Here is a 16169-nt window from a genome sequence, read left to right as displayed (position 1 = left end):
CATCGTTCTTTCCTCCCTTTGTCGTAGCGATCTTCATTTGAAAAATAATATAATATAATGAATGAACTCTTGTTATTCTTTTTCTGATTTATCTTGAGATTTGAGGGTTACTTCTCTTTCATTCTTTCTCTTTGCTTCATTCCGCTTTTCTTCATAATATTTATTGTTGTTGTTGCTGTTGTTGTTGCTGCTGTTGGTCAGACATAACTGGTTGCTGCTGGTCATTCATTATAAGTGGTTGACCACCTTGTTGCTGTTGTTGTTGTGGCATAAAGTTTGATCTCTCCTTACCCCAACCGGTTCTCAAGTTTCTACCTTGGAATGGGAAGTTGGCTAAAGCAACAATACAAACAGCAGCTTGTTCGTGAGTGTCGTACTTTATGAAACAACAGCCTTTTTCTGGGTAGTGCTTGAAGTCTAGAATGAAGCCGAAATTCTGAAACAATGGGATCAGATCAGCTTCAGTGGCAAAGTGTGGAATGTTACCAATATAAGCAGTGGTGACTCTTGGTGGAGCACTTCTAATGATGTGATCAACCGCCTGAGGATTTACTTGAGGTGGTAAACCAATTGTTTGAGATTGTTGAGGTTGGCCTTGAGATGGCAATGGCATTGCGCCAATTGGCATGCCCATCGAACTTGGTGGCATACCTCTGCTGCTGTTCATATTCATGTTCATGTTCATGTTCATTCCCATATTCATGTTATTATTGTTGTTGTTGTTATATTGACGGAAACCACCGCGATTATTGTTACCATAGTTACGACGTTGTGGATAATTATTATTGTTATTATTATTGTTACTGTTGTTGTTATCACGCTTAGCAGCCCAGTTAATTCTTAGTGGTCTTCCATTCAAGTCTTGACCTTGCATAGTGTCCATGGCAGTTTGCGCATCATCTTGAGAAGTAAAGGAAACAAAACCGTAACCTCTTGAACTACCAGTTTGCATATCCCACATAACATGACCACTCAAATAGGATGGGAAGTCTTTGAAAGCATTTCTTAAAGTTTCATCATCAACGTTAACGTTCAAGTCACCAACAAATAAGTTAAACGTATCATCAGAGGAGCTTTGCTGAGATTGGAAGGCCCAGTTGATCTTGACGATATTATTTTCAATTTGCTTGCCGTTTAATGTTTGTAAGGCAATGTTGGCATCGTGAGATTGGTGATATTCAACAAAAGCATAATTGACATTTTTATTGTTTTTATCAATCATAATCTTAATGTTGGCAATTGGACCACCAACTTGAAAATATTGCTTTAAAATGTCTTCGGTAATAGCTTTATCTAGGTTACCAACATACAAGACTCTGTCGGAAGTCTCCCTACCACCAGTAATAGCATTGGCAGGAACTACAGAAGGATCACTTTCACCCTGATCGTCCTCAACTTGCGTAGAGTTAACTTCACCAGAGACATTCTGTTCAGCAGAAGGGTCGACTGGTGCTGAAGCTTCAGCTACTAAAGGGGCTTCAACAGCAACAGGTTGTTGTTGTTGTTGTTGTTGATGTTGTTCTTCGTTATTTTCAGACATTGGAATCGAACAATGAATAAATATGGCGATCTTCTTATTATGGCCAACTGTGAGGATGGTGAAAAGGAAATTAAACTCCAATTCAAAGCACGATATAAAAAGAGTATATAGTATAAAATTAACTATAGAGTAGAGAAAGGAAAGGCATGCTTCAGCGTAGTTGGTTATTACGAGAGTGAAGGAAAGGAAAACGGCCAACTTAGCGACGATGAAAAAAAACACTGAAAAATTACGACAAAAAAGGAAGCGAAAGCAAAAAAACAGCAGAAAAAATTAAGTGAAATTACAGGAGGGAAAGTCATTGCAAAATGCGAAATGAAGGAGAGAACAAGCAAAAAGCTTATCGTAGCGGTTGCTCAACCATATAATATTTTATCTAGACAGGATTGTATAAACCATTAGTTTGGCGAATAATTGTATTGCGTAGCCATAGGCAAACTAGCCAATTCATCATCTCTCTTACAACGGCAACTAAGAGGGTAACTACGCAAGGAAAACAGACGCAAAAAGAAAATGGTCTCTAGCGGGATCGAACCGCTGATCCCCGCGTTATTAGCACGGTGCCTTAACCAACTGGGCCAAGAGACCACTAATTCATGGTTTCTTTCCCATCAAAGGATGTCCAGCATATAAACGGTCTGCCGAATCATCCAAAACCCAAACGCATAACAACGCATCATCGGTTTACATCCCTGCGTCACAAAAATAGAAAATACCGTCGCTCAGATTTTCCAGCAAAGAAGCGGTGGCAGGAATCTCCCTTCAGGGTGCAGCAGGTAAGATATTGAACATGCTTTCTAGATATCAGAGTAAGCCGTGGGGGGGGAGAAACCCCTAAGTAGTGATAAGTTATGGACCTTTGTGGTTTTAGAATGTATGGATGAAAACAACAACAGAACAACACAATGAAAAAGTATTTAAGGCTCACACAGCCCCTGCAGCTTTATGTCTATTATCTTCTGCTTGTTTATCTTTACTATATAAATTTGCGCCACAACTATCCCACGTTCAAATCTCAACGTTACTTTAGTTTAGGAAGTAATATAGCGCCAGCGTAACTTGATCTGCTTATTCAGGATGTCCAAGTCGTTCCAAGAGTTCAAGCTTTTCTGCAACAAGGTTGGGCTGGACTTTCAGTGGCTAAATGCACAATCCCCCAAATCTGTTCCGGAAAACAACCCCTCTGAAAGTCCTACAACTACCAACGAAGTCGAGAAGCAAAAGTTAAGACCAGCCACGGAGCCACTCAAACTTGAAGAGCCTGAGAATTCTGCCAACAATTTTTTTGATGATTTCAAGAATGCTCAACTCTGGAACGTGTTTAAGAAGAACAGCTCAGATGTCCTCCCCGCCGATGCCTACACCGAAATAAATCCAGAACAACTACCGGAAATCGCACCCGAGACAAGGCCAGAGGCAAATGAAATAATTTGTTCCAATCGGGAAAATCCCACAATGATAAACGAATTGTTACCAGCACCTTTTGCTCGGCGTAAACAAGGAAAAACAGTTTTCACGACTCCATACTCTCGAAGTCATACCGCTACTACAGCTTCCTCCGCGCCCAACCCTCACGATTGTGATGCTTTCCTATCTCCTCCTTCTGCGCAAGGCCACAACGCAATTGTGCCATATACAACGTACTCGACGTCCGGCAATAACGATTCGGTGCCTTCGCTGGCGTCATCCGTTAGCACCTCCTCCTCGGTATACTCGCCATGGGATCCTTCCCATTTGCCCTTCCCACCATCATTTCAGGCAGATGCTTTCACATCACCTGATTCGGAAGCATCGTGTTCGAAGTACAGCCATACCAAGCATTCCAGACCAGGAGAGTCAAATGAATCTCGTGTTACACTTGGCATTTCTTGCAGGAACACGGTAAACACGGCAGAAAAACTCGACCATCACGAACGTTTTCAAAGCAGAAGGTCTGAAGTAATAACTGCCCCCCGCCGTCAAGACACAAATTGCAGTGCCTGTTCTGCGGCGGCGTTTATTGAGTCCAACTCCACAGTCAACACCACCATTCCATCATACATGAAAAAGTATCTCAAAAAGCCACAGAACTGGTTTGAAAAGACCATGGGCAAATACTGCCCGTTGTTCCTAAGAGGCACAAAGAACATTGATTACGATTCGTCCGAGTTCAGGTTTGAACGCAAAATGATAGCCGTACAATATCTGCTTTTAGATGAGCACTCCGAACCCAGAATGTACTATAACCCTTCCAATAAAACTATTCCTTTTTGGAAAAGGCCCCTCAACTTCGATACAATGCCGAGCTACGACCAACTCCTAGATGAAGCCGAACGCTGTTTCGATTCATACCAATACAGATACGTAGGATTCCAAAGAATAGAACCGTACTCCATTTTCTATCCTTGGAAAAACACGCAAAGAGAAATAGACCTAGTCCTCGATCACATCCATTTCTCTCTCGATGTTGGTAACAAAAAATCTCTCAAACGAAAGGGGAACATCACTCTCGATACCTTGGACAGCGAAATCGACCGCGATGTTCGAATTAAGCCTTACCAGTGTTTCCCCTCTAACAACCTAGTGTACGAGGGCCTAGCGCATCCCGCGGAACAGTCCCTGATAGAAGACCCTGACGCCTCTCTCATTGAGAGGGCATACCAGGCATTGGTAAACATTTGCAAGGAGTCCGACCCACCCTCCGATGACCTCCCCACCCGCCATAATAATAGCGCTCCTCAGCTTGCCGTCACAGTCCAATCTAAATCTTGCCGCCTGCTTCTAGTTCGTGAGTGTAGTACAGCCACAGAAGCAGATATCAATAAGGAATTCAGGTTCAATCTAAGGACAAGGGAAGTCGAGGTGACCGTACCGGCGCCTCCTCATCCCTGTGAAACAAGAGGTCTGCTACAAAGGTGGCTTCTCCCACTTGTGCGCCAGTGAGATGGCGGAAGACCTGGCTCGGCGTGTTGATGCGGCCAAATCCATTTTTAATAGACTATTCTGTACCTTACATCGTGCTTCACCTCACGCTTTACACCGTATCTTACAATATCAGGTGGACTTCTTACTTTTTCTCTGGTAAGGGATGTTTTATATGTTTTCATAGCATGAGTTTAACTTCTCGTACTCAACTGGACTGGTGGAGTGAAGGCAAAAATACATAAATGCTTACTCTTCTTTAGACTCTCTGCAAAAAAATGACAGAGCAAGGGTCCAGAACTTTCTTCTAGAACGGCGCGCGTATTTATTTACATCGCGAAATAATGGGCCCTGAAAACAAAGGCGCCAGCTCAAGAGAGCTGCCACAGAAACAACTACAATCTTTGTCCTGGTTCCATTTTGCTGTGTCTTACCGAATTTACTCAAGCTTGGAGAAAAAACTTTCAAAAAGGAACCAAAACTATATAACAGCCATCGCCCTCCTGACAAAGATTCCCTTGCAGTTATTTTTCTGATATCTTCGATATTCATTGTTCATTATTGTGTTTTTTCCTCATAACGAGCTGATACAATAACATTATTGGCATCGAGAGCGTACACAAAACATGTTTTGCTCGAAGGAATCAAGGTTTGTTGTCCTTCTTTTTGCATTGATGACCTCTCTAACCGTGCTTTCCCACTCAGTAGAGGTAACGACCGTACTGACCACATCAACAATCACTGAAATCGCCGTCGTTACTGCTTCACCACAACCAAAAAACAATGCGGAAGCCGTTTTGAATACTGCGACCAACATAATCCAGACCATGCAGTTCATTTTCAACTGCGCACCGTTCAAGTGGAAAGGCCCTCTGAAAATAACCTCATGCGCCCTGAACTTCATCGTCCTACTACTCACTGCCTGGGGTTACCTCCTGAAGTACTTACAAGACAAAAACTTGGATAATGATGCTGATATGGAACAGATGGTAGGGCTCGGCTTTGGCGAGATGGTCGGCAGGACTATCGGACTGGGCGTTGGAAAAGCTTTCACCAGAATGGACATCACTCAGAGGCTAGTGTATCCAATCGAGGCAAGCCATCGGCAAAAATGTCTGGTCATGACCGTCGGAGAAGACTCGATAGTACCGCTTCATGATTTGTCTACCGAGATATGTTTCGACCACAACACATTCGATTCCCTTTCTCGCCGTAACCATGGCAGTGTTTCTGCTTTAGATACGGTCTCTGTAGGCGCCTTGGGTTTGGCAGATATCCCATCAGGGATGTCTGCTGTGAGCGAACTCTACACACATTTTGGAGATTATACGGTGGAAGTTCTCAGTGGCATCATGAAACTGGCCTCTATCATCAACAGAGAAGGCTGGCAGAACGAAAAGAGTGGATTTGTGGTCCTCTCGAGGGACCGGCCCAACGAGACGCTACTAAGCGTCCACATGTACAGTTCAGGCCTGTTGTAGGTGTCGCCTCTTGCGGTCGTACACATAACACCTCACTTACCCCTACGTGTACATAATGTCTGCCATTCTCCGGTGATAAAAAGTACGTTCTCTATGTATTTCATCTTTCAGGTGCCTCAATCTACCCTGAATGAGGAACCCCGTCGCTCTCATATTTTTTTAGCTCATAGCCCTGGTAGAAGCAATCGCACTAGCGGTATAGAGGTTCTCTGATGTTGACTGGTGTTCACTATTTAGATGATAGTGAACAAGAATGCCCCACTACTGGCTGGAGAGGAGACAAGAAGGCCCTCTCCATTTTCTAAGTATCGATTAGACCTCGACGCATTTTTCTTTATATTAATGTAGAACATAATGACATGAAAATTCATTCAAATCAATTTTGAATCTGTAATTTCAAGATACATGAACGCACTAACCCTATCCCATTGTTTGGCACTTCGATTTATATGTTTCTGAAGAAAATTCTATTATGCCCAGGAGCCTATGTGCTTTACATTTGTCGCGGAACAATAAAGCAAAAAGAGGCTGCTAGCTTTGATTTATCCTGTGTTCGTGTATGGTTTACCGACTATTTCGAACTTGTGGTTATGTATGCACCGCGCTCTTTCGCTTCGTTGTAATAGGGTCCGAATTCTAAGCCTTGTTTATCTAAGCATTCTTTCGGTAGATCAAAGTAGAAATGAGAAGCTCTTGCTTGCTTTGAAATAGAGAAGAAAAAGCCCCAGACATTGTGGTATTAGCGTCAGGGATTTTTCTTGGTGATTTTATCTTCCCTTTTCCGTATTTTTCACCTAGAAAGAAACCTCTCCTCAACATTATTAGCTATTTCAAGCAGCGATATAAATCAGTATGAATCAACCGCAGATCGGCACGTACAATGTAGGCACGCAATTAACAGTTGGGTCACACCAAGTTGAAATTGTCAAATATCTAACAAGTGGCGGGTTTGCCCAAGTATATTCCGCCCTAATTAGTCCACCTGATCCTCATTCTCATTCAAACATTGCATGTTTAAAAAGAGTCATTGTTCCAGATAAACCGAGCTTAAACACTTTAAGAGCTGAAGTGGATGCCATGAGGTTATTAAGGAATAACAGGTATGTTGTATCATACATTGATTCTCATGCTGCTAAGGCAATGTTACACAACGGTTCATATGAAGTCTTCGTTTTAATGGAATACTGCGAAAGGGGTGGACTCATTGATTTTATGAACACGAGGCTACAGAATAGGCTGCATGAATTTGAGATTTTGCAAATTATGAGTCAAGTTACCCAAGGAGTTGCTGCTATGCACGCACTTCAACCTCCATTAATTCATCGTGATATAAAAATAGAAAACGTTCTTATTTCAGCAAATAATGAGTATAAACTTTGCGATTTCGGTTCCGTATGCGGTGTTATTAGACCTCCTAGGAATCCGCAAGAACTATCATACGTTCAGCAAGATATTTTCAAAAACACAACTGCACAATATCGTTCGCCAGAGATGGTTGACATATTCCGTGGTCTGCCGATAGATGAAAAGTCTGATATATGGGCCTTGGGTATTTTTCTATATAAACTTTGCTATTATACAACGCCGTTCGAAAAAGGTGGTGAGCCTGCCATACTAAGCGGACATTTTGAATTTCCACCGTATCCAGATTATAGTGAGCAGCTGAGAGATCTGATACGCGATATACTGGTACAAAATCCTTGCCAAAGGCCCAACGTTTATCAACTACTGAAGAGAATATCGATTATGCAAAATGTTCCATGTCCAATAAGCGACATACAAGTGCCGCAAGCGCCTGACAGTCATTTGAATTTAACAGAACTTCATCAGCTTTCTGCAACGCAAAACATTCGAAGCTTGAATTCTCATTCGACCATAGAAAGACCAATACCGAACGCTGCATTCCAATCCAGCATGCCCGATGCCGCAACTCAAACACTTTTCAGTAGAAAAAAGTCCCAAACATCTGATAATACTACTTTAAATTACTCTGCGGAGAATCCTCAAACTTCCTTGGATAAATCGGAGAGTGTGTCTCATGTATTGGACCCTTTATTATTTGAATCAGGAATGTCTAATACCTCGAAGAGTCTCAACAGGGCCAAGGTAAGTTCCACGACCAAATTGAAGCAGGTCATTGATTCAGAGGCACATAATTTCAGGCATAATTATACAATGAACCTGCCCCTGCGGAACATAATTCCTCAGGACGACGATTCTTCGTCTTCTTCAGATGAATTATATCCGGAAGATGTTGATAAATTGGAGAAAACTCAATCTCTAGGTTCCTATATCTCACGTGACAATAAAAAAGGCGAGTCCGTGAAAGAATCTCTCACTTCATCAAGCTTGCCAGGCAGTAGCCTCACAGCTACGCCTACAAAGCTTGATTTGAAACTCGAAACTCTACCTAATTCAACGTTCGTCAATACTGTTGATAATTCTAAGAATAGTTTTCGGAACTTTTCAAAGAGTAATCCACTTGCATATGATGATGTGAGTGTATCTAGACAAGATTTGAAAAACTCCATCCGACAGCGCATGCTTGATAAACTCAACTCTTCAGAGGAATCATTCAACGCCAGGAAGATGCCCAAGGCGAAGGCGAGTGAAAAAGAAAGTACAGGTAAACCAATAGCACTGAAACCAGGAATCTCAACTTCGAAGGATAAGAAAGCAAAGCCAATCCCTCCGCCTAAGCCATTACACTTGAGACCTAAGCCTCCTCCAAAACCACTATTTTTGGCTGGACAAAAGCTATCGGAGAAATGATTTTTTGGCTTTACTGAACTGGATGAACGATACGGAGAGACAGCTAACGTGACAAGAAGAAACAACCTCTATTATAATGATTTATATATTAAAGCGTCGACATTTAATGTAAATGCGTCCCATTGGTTTTCTCCTAATTACTTAGTTTGTGTGCCCTTTTGTAGCTCAATGCATTGGTTTCAATTCTTTTTTCCTTTTCCATATATTTTGAACTATATAATCGATATTGTGACAACCTTGTTAGTTCAAGTTTTATTAAACGTAAACGATGATCAAAATGAAAAAAGAAAGAAAAAATAAACTTATGTGGCTTATCTTCCCTCATTCATCGTCACTCCACTCTTCAAAGGAATCTAGTATGAAATCCGTTGCTTCCTCAAATCTTTCTTCAATTGTGTTGCTTAATCCATCAGTATCACATCTTAACACTCTGCCGAATTTTTTTCTTGGTTTCCTACTTTCATTTTCTTTCCAGCATTGGTGACTATTGTTTGAGAATATTAGAGAGTTCTTGAAGTACCATTCACTCAATGTTTCATCAACTAAAGGAACTAGCGGCTTTAATTGCTTGTCCCCTAAGAAGTTGATTACTGTCTTGGTCACAGCCCTAGTATCTCTGTGGCCTAGAAGATGTACAATACCTGAATGAGAATCTCCTATTCCAATAAATGCAATTTTGGCAACATTGGGAAAGTATTTAATATAGTTATCCCATAAATATATCAATACTTCTTGAGAAGTAATCATTCCAGAATAATTGTCAGCTTCAAACAAAGTTAGAGGTATATTTACATCGATGATGCCATATTTTCGATCGAGTCCCCACTTAATAAAATCTATACAATTATCGATGATAACTGAGGAGGACAAGTCAATCGTACCTGAGATGACGTTTCTTTTGGCCCAAACGTCAGAGGTATCATGAACGACAACCAATAGAGCGTTTGATTCAAAAACATTTGGAGTACATAAGGCAGTGTTATCTGGTAAACCCATATTTATCAGAGGTAAAGTAACGAAACTGAATTCATTACTTAAATATTGTAACTGTTGTTGACGAATGGCCTTTTGTAAAGGAAAGTTCTTAGATATTATCGAGTCATTAATAGGTTCATTAAAATTACAACCGGAGTTGGCATGTCTCCTTCTAAAACAGTTCCAGTACTTGGACTGTAAACGAATGACCTTATCTATCATTTCTATGACCTCGGGCTTAGGATCGCTTAATGAGTCGGGCAATTCATCAGGAGGTTCCCCTATTAGTACTTTTGCTACACTCAGAGCACTTCTTGCAATTGCATCCAGGTTATAACCGCCTTCAAGGACTACACAAAGATTGCCTCTAGCTAGAGATTTTAACATATGGGTCATGTGACCATAACAGCTTGGACTAACATGGCATTGTCCGATAGTATCGCCGTCTGCGGCATCAAAACCAGATGAAATAATTACTAAATCAGGCTTAAACTCTCTCCCCATAGGCATGACCACTTGTTCAAATGCCCACATGTATTCAGCATCACCAACACCACCGACTGGCCAAGTAATATTACAATTGAATCCTTCACCTTTACCTTCACCAGTCTGATCATACTGACCCTGGATGGTCCCAGGATAGTATTTACCCATTTCAAATCTATGTAATGAGACATATAGCACCTGGTCGTCTTGATAAAATGACTTTTGAGTTCCGTTACCATGATGAATGTCCCAATCTAAAATCATTATCCTTCTTACACTTTCCGGATAATTCTTCAAGATGTTTTTGGCGGCGACAGCAACGTTGCTGAAAAGACAGAAACCACCGGCTGCCTGAGGCTCAGCGTGGTGGCCAGGCGGTCTTACTACAGCTAAAGAGTTTTTCACACGACCCTCAACAACTGCCTTACATGCCTCGATGGCGCCACCACAAGGCAATCTAGCACTCGCATAGGAATCATTATTGAAGTATACGGAATCACCCTTTTCAGTTTCCTTCAATAACTGTTCTCGGCTCATTTTTTCTGTGCTTTCAATAAACTCTAAATGTTCCTTGGTATGAACTTCCAAGATTTCTTCGGACGTTGCGGCTCTTACAGGTATCTTCAGCATTAAGTCGCCAATGTCATCTACACCGCTCAAGGTTGGGTCGTTAATCAGACCATTCTCTGCCAGTATTTTATATATACGGTAAATTCTTCTTGGGTCCTCCGGGTGTGGGTCGATATACTCAAAATACGATGTAAAAATCTTTGCGTGATACCTCATTCTAACATCGTAGCAAAGGCCAGTCTTTAGTGGTGAATAGTGAATTTTTGGCGTGCACGCGGGAACAATCACTTGCCTTTTATTCCTGGAAGTAGTAGAAAGACTGTTCTGGTCTTCTTTTGTATTTTCAAGTGTACGTTTTAAATCATGGTCTGGATTTTCCAGTACTTCATTCTTAACCCTTGCAGAGTCCATGCTTCTTCTGTCGGTGCAGTATCGCGTTCTACTTTCTCTTTTCTCTCTCCTGTTATGAGAGATAAAGCCACTAAAATTTGAAACATTTAAGGACAAATAAAAGTTCCTTTCACAGAGGAAATCCTATGCATGCTCTCTCCCAAGCTCGATTTACCTAATTAGTGACCTGATTAGACTTTTTGGAAAGAAGCATTTTCCTCGAGATTTCCAAACGGCGCGGGAGAAGTGACAAGAAAGAAAAAAAACCTGAAAAGTTCGATGAGGCTTAAAGAAGAGTTAATTCTTTATCGAAGACCTTCATTGAAAACTCCGCCGTGAAGTAAAGATGAATTTCTACAGGGATGCAACATGGGTACTGGAAGATATCGAGAAGGAGGCTGCGAAAGAGAGAATTTCCGGTTCGATGCAGACACTGGTACTGAGGAGTTGTAAAAAGTATAAGCTGAAAAGCAATCCAAAACATATCTATGCAGTGCTCGATTCCTGTTGGAAATATAAACCCTATTTAGAAAAAGTGATGAAAAAGGCTCGTATATTGGAAGATATTCCCAAAAAGAAAGGCAAACCACTTTTTTCAAGATTAACTTTGCTACTATTGTGCCATGATTTGCTACTGTCCAAACAAAAAAGAATTCAAATGGGTAAACACCCAATTAAAGATTACGTGTTGAAGTTCAAGAGTCCATTGCATAGCGAAATGGTCAAACTGAAGCTCAAATTAAAAGTAAGAGATCTATCCGAGGTTGTTCTTAGCGAAGACATTACCAATGATCTTCCTCCTGTCAGATGGATTAGAATCAATCCTTTAAAATGTCATCCAAATGGTGACACTGAGCCCGTGTTGGCAGAATTGAGAAAGAAGTTCACTCTGAAGGTCAATAAATGGTCTGATTTAGTTCCTGGCTCCATATATTATGATGAATATATACCTAACTTGTTTGGAATTCATCCAACTGACAAGATTACAGCACATGAACTCTATAAGCACGGCAAAATCATTATTCAAGATCGTGCTTCTTGTTTTCCTGCTCACATCTTGCATCCAGGAGCGGATGATATTGTAATAGATGCCTGCTCTGCCCCAGGCAATAAAACAACACATACAGCCTCCTATATATGTTCTGGACCACCAAAAGACAACATAATCCGAATATACGCTTTTGAGAAGGATCCAGAAAGGGCAAAAATTTTACAAAAAATGGTCAAGGTAGCTGGCTGCTCTTCCAACATTGATGTCAAAGTGGGTGATTTTACAAAATTGGCTACCCCTGACAAATGTAAGGGCGCTACAGGATTTATTGTAGATCCAAGTTGCTCCGGTAGTGGCATATTTGGTCGTAAGTTTTTTGATTCACTTAATAAAAGAAAAATGGATGAAAAGGATGATGACAATGATGTTATACCAGATGAACAAGAGGAGTTTATGGCAAAAGAAGAATTGCAAACAAGATTAGCAAAGCTAAGCTCGTTCCAATTTCAGATGGTAAAGCATGCAATGAGCTTTCCAGCAGCTAAAAAAATAGTATACAGTACATGTTCCATTCATGCGGAGGAGAATGAACGTGTTGTGATAGACCTGCTTTTAGATAAGGCGGTCCAAGAATGGGGTTGGAAAGTAGCACCAAGAACTGAAGTTATTCCCTCCTGGCCTAGACGAGGTAAAGTGGAAGAATTCGGTGAGGTCTTCAGAGATGGAACTGCTCACAATCCTCGACAACTTGCCGAAGGCTGTATCAGAGCTCTACCAAAGGAAGACGGCGGTATCGGTTTTTTTGCTGTCTGTTTTGAGAGAAAGTAAGCTTTCGACCACTTATATATGTATATTGTGTGTATTATCTATTCTGCATTCATATTTAAGATGTCATTTCTTGAGGCGATTTAGTAGTGTGCATATAAGAAGGTCTTCGGGTAATAGGGAGGACTCCGAAAAATTATCGATGAGCTATGTGAAAAGTTGGCAAATATGGAAAGTTCCTTCTTGCTATAGCAGTACCAACTAGTGAACAACGCAGAGGGAATCTACTTTAGAAGATTTACAGCCGTGAGATGTTGCAAATTACCGAGCATGAATCACTGGATTTGGAACAGGATCAAAACGGCGGTGGCATTCATAAACATCATAGCCTGAGCAATGGGCATGTTTTGAGTGTTGAAGATAGTAGTGAGCAGCTTAGCTCCTATGAGTTTGAAGAAGAGAGTGATGACGACTTGCAATATTACGAGCGTGCAATTCAAGAAATTGCGAAGGGTGACTCGTATATTTGTATGATTTGTACGGTGGAAATGGATTACACCTGTCAAATGTTTGCTTGCAAGAAATGTTATAGAGTATTTGACTACGCGTGCATAAGGGAATGGGCATTAAAGTCAACGGAAAAGACTGTAGACAAGATATGGAAATGTCCGAATTGTTACCATGTTGGCAAAAAAGTTCCGACAAGAAATAGGCCTACATGCTGGTGTGGTAACGTCGTTAATCCTGACCCTAACCAACTAGATCCCAACTCATGTGGACAAACCTGCAATGCTCCCACTTGCGTTCATGGCTGCTTCAAAATTTGTCATTTGGGGCCGCATCCAGAATGCACAAGAATGGTTGAGATTAAGTGCCACTGCGGTAGGCATTCCAAAACCATCTTTTGTTATCAGTCCAAAGCTATGAGGAGACGTTTTAATTGCCAAGAAGAGTGTGGGTTGTCTTTATCTTGTGGTGTTCACAAGTGTAAAAAAAAATGTCATTCAGGCTTATGTGGGTCTTGTCCGGAATTCATCATCAATGATGATAGCTCAAAAAAGCAGATAAAATGCTATTGTGGCAATCACATTCAAAATAGTATAAAGTGTAGTGAAGCAAGATTTCCAAAATCTGGCAGAACTTCAAAGGATGAAAGTGGAAATGAGTGGGCAGGTGTATTTGCATGTGCGGACATTAGAACTGTCGACTACGCATGCCACAAACATTCTTTCATCGAACCCTGTCTAAGCCCTCCAACAATTAGTGGCCAAAAAACTTGCCCATTTTTGCCTAGTCTACTGAAAACTTGCCCTTGTGGCCGAACAGCTCTGGAAGAGCTGACTAAACCTCGTAAGCATTGCCATGATCCAATACCGACGTGTAATTCAAGATGCAGTAAACCATTAAAATGTGGTAAACATTTATGCCCCTTCACTTGTCACGATGGTGCTTGTATGGATCCCTGTTTACAGATTGATAGTGCAAACTGCTCTTGTGAGCAAAGTACATTTTCGATTCCTTGTGGATTTCAAGAGAGTCCACGCTGTAACATAAAATGTGAGTCCCTGATGTCATGTCGCAGACATAGGTGTATTGATAGGTGTTGTAGTGGTAGACCATCGGCGATACGAAGGAAAAAAAGCTTTTTCAGATCACAAGATTTGCTGGATGAGTCACTTGTGGAAGCAAAGCATATATGTCTAAAGCCATGTAACCTAACATTATCATGCGGTCTCCATAAATGTCAGAGAAAATGTCATCCTGGGAAATGTCCACCCTGTTTGGAAAGTGATTCGAACGATCTGATTTGTGCGTGTGGCAAAACAGTCGTTCCTGCGCCTGTACGTTGTGGCACAAAATTACCAACATGTAACCACCCATGTATTAAAGTTGTGCGCGGCGAATCTTGGTGTGGTCATAAGCCTATGCCACATACCTGTCATCCTTCAAACATATCATGTCCACCGTGTACGGAAACCGTCTTTAAACCCTGTAGATGCGGGAAAAAGGATAAAGTGAGGACAGTCTGTTTTCAAGCAGACGTATCATGTGGTACATCGTGTGGAATTCCATTGTCGGGCTGCTACCATACTTGCCAAAAGACATGTCACCTACTAGGGAAGTGTCAAAAGGTTTGCAAACAGATCTGTGGACAAAAAAGGCTCGACTGTATCCATACGTGTCCCAAACCGTGCCATGGTAAGACAGAATGTCCTGATTTACCTTGCGCTGCATTAGTGAAAATTACTTGCGAATGTGGTAGGATAAAGAAAAGCATCACATGCAGTGCAAAAAGGGACACAGTTAGTGTAATTACATCTTCTATATTGGACTGCAATGAAGAATGTGAAACATTGAAACGCTTGAAGGAATTGAGAGAGGCGTTTGGTGTTAGCGAAGGACCCAACAACGTTATAAGAAATGAATTAGATGCCTTATCTGAATTGGTTTCTGTTGCAAAAACATTTGAGGAACTTCAGTTGCCATTCACGGAGGCAACATTGTCGGTTTATTCGAAACAAGAAAGGTGGTGTTTACAAATTGAAGGCATCCTTAATAAGTTAATGGACAGTGAAATACGTTCAAGCTTGCATTTCAAACCAATGAGGCCTCCTCAACGCCACTTCATTCATGAAATGGCGAAGGCTTATAACCTATATGCTGAGTCTCAAGATAGGGAACCTATGAGGTCTGTTTTTATTAAGAAGGAAGATAACTGCACAAGCAAAAAGCCGGTTTTATCATTAGCAGAAGCTTACCCTCTATACGAATCCTTCAAGCAATCGCAGAAAGAACGGAAATTACAAGAATTTCAAGCCCGCACTACAGCAAAACTAATTAACTTCGAGGTTCAAGATGCAGAATCAAAAATAGAAGCAGCCAAGAACAACGGGTTTTTAGTTCAAAACTTAGTCAGTGGAAATACTGTCGAAGATCTAAAGAGATTTTTCGAACCGCACCTGAAGCATACATTAGTCGCGAATCCTCAGTATCTAATTCTTGATGATAGCAGGTCAGCGTTAATATATCCTGAAAATTACGAAACAGCGTCCGTGAATACTGAGCGTGACATGGAACTTTTGGTTGGACACTTCGACTTCATGGCGAAAGAAGCATTTTTGGCTGACTCCATCCACTTATGCTCAGTTGACGAGGAGATTGGGAAAAGATTAGACTCCCCGGCAATTCAAGAAGTCAGTTCTCCAGAGGAGAAGGATATGTGAAATGTTAACGTTCAATCATATATACGCCGTGTTGTTTATACATACTTTTAAGTTTCAATATCTTTCTATTCTTA

At 41.2% G+C, this 16169-nt stretch overlaps 7 protein-coding genes and 1 non-coding gene across 8 annotated transcripts; 5 read left to right on the top strand and 3 right to left on the bottom strand.

Annotated features, from left to right (window-relative positions):
- Window positions 1–160: 160 nt before the first annotated feature.
- On the bottom strand, window positions 161–1540 carry PUB1 (Pub1p; the record flags this gene model as incomplete). Its single annotated transcript, XM_056230906.1, has 1 exon — window positions 161–1540. The coding sequence occupies one exon, from the start codon at window positions 1538–1540 to the stop codon at window positions 161–163; it is 1380 nt and encodes a 459-aa protein (XP_056084778.1).
- A 514-nt stretch (window positions 1541–2054) lies between these two features.
- On the bottom strand, window positions 2055–2128 carry Skdi_14.trna11I. The gene has a single exon. It is a non-coding gene; the product is annotated as a tRNA-Ile (tRNA).
- Window positions 2129–2617: 489 nt separating this feature from the next.
- Window positions 2618–4462, top strand: SKDI14G3040 (uncharacterized protein; the record flags this gene model as incomplete). Its single annotated transcript, XM_056230905.1, has 1 exon — window positions 2618–4462. One exon carries the CDS (start codon window positions 2618–2620, stop codon window positions 4460–4462), a length of 1845 nt encoding a protein of 614 aa, XP_056084777.1.
- A 605-nt stretch (window positions 4463–5067) lies between these two features.
- SKDI14G3030 (uncharacterized protein) lies at window positions 5068–5922 on the top strand (the record flags this gene model as incomplete). The annotated part of the gene is made up of 1 exon (XM_056230904.1): window positions 5068–5922. One exon carries the CDS (start codon window positions 5068–5070, stop codon window positions 5920–5922), a length of 855 nt encoding a protein of 284 aa, XP_056084776.1.
- An 852-nt stretch (window positions 5923–6774) lies between these two features.
- Window positions 6775–8694, top strand: ARK1 (serine/threonine protein kinase ARK1; the record flags this gene model as incomplete). The annotated part of the gene is made up of 1 exon (XM_056230902.1): window positions 6775–8694. The coding sequence occupies one exon, from the start codon at window positions 6775–6777 to the stop codon at window positions 8692–8694; it is 1920 nt and encodes a 639-aa protein (XP_056084775.1).
- Window positions 8695–9015: 321 nt separating this feature from the next.
- HDA1 (histone deacetylase HDA1) lies at window positions 9016–11136 on the bottom strand (the record flags this gene model as incomplete). Its single annotated transcript, XM_056230901.1, has 1 exon — window positions 9016–11136. One exon carries the CDS (start codon window positions 11134–11136, stop codon window positions 9016–9018), a length of 2121 nt encoding a protein of 706 aa, XP_056084774.1.
- Window positions 11137–11461: 325 nt separating this feature from the next.
- RCM1 (rRNA (cytosine-C5-)-methyltransferase RCM1) lies at window positions 11462–12934 on the top strand (the record flags this gene model as incomplete). Its single annotated transcript, XM_056230900.1, has 1 exon — window positions 11462–12934. One exon carries the CDS (start codon window positions 11462–11464, stop codon window positions 12932–12934), a length of 1473 nt encoding a protein of 490 aa, XP_056084773.1.
- A 248-nt stretch (window positions 12935–13182) lies between these two features.
- On the top strand, window positions 13183–16095 carry FAP1 (Fap1p; the record flags this gene model as incomplete). The annotated part of the gene is made up of 1 exon (XM_056230899.1): window positions 13183–16095. One exon carries the CDS (start codon window positions 13183–13185, stop codon window positions 16093–16095), a length of 2913 nt encoding a protein of 970 aa, XP_056084772.1.
- Between the last annotated feature and the right edge of the window lie 74 nt (window positions 16096–16169).

This window comes from Saccharomyces kudriavzevii, assembly GCF_947243775.1.
Source record: "Saccharomyces kudriavzevii IFO 1802 strain IFO1802 genome assembly, chromosome: 14".
NCBI lineage: Eukaryota > Fungi > Ascomycota > Saccharomycetes > Saccharomycetales > Saccharomycetaceae > Saccharomyces > Saccharomyces kudriavzevii.
The sequence above is the reverse complement of the archived record's forward strand: the minus strand, read 5'-3'. Positions and strand labels throughout refer to the sequence as shown.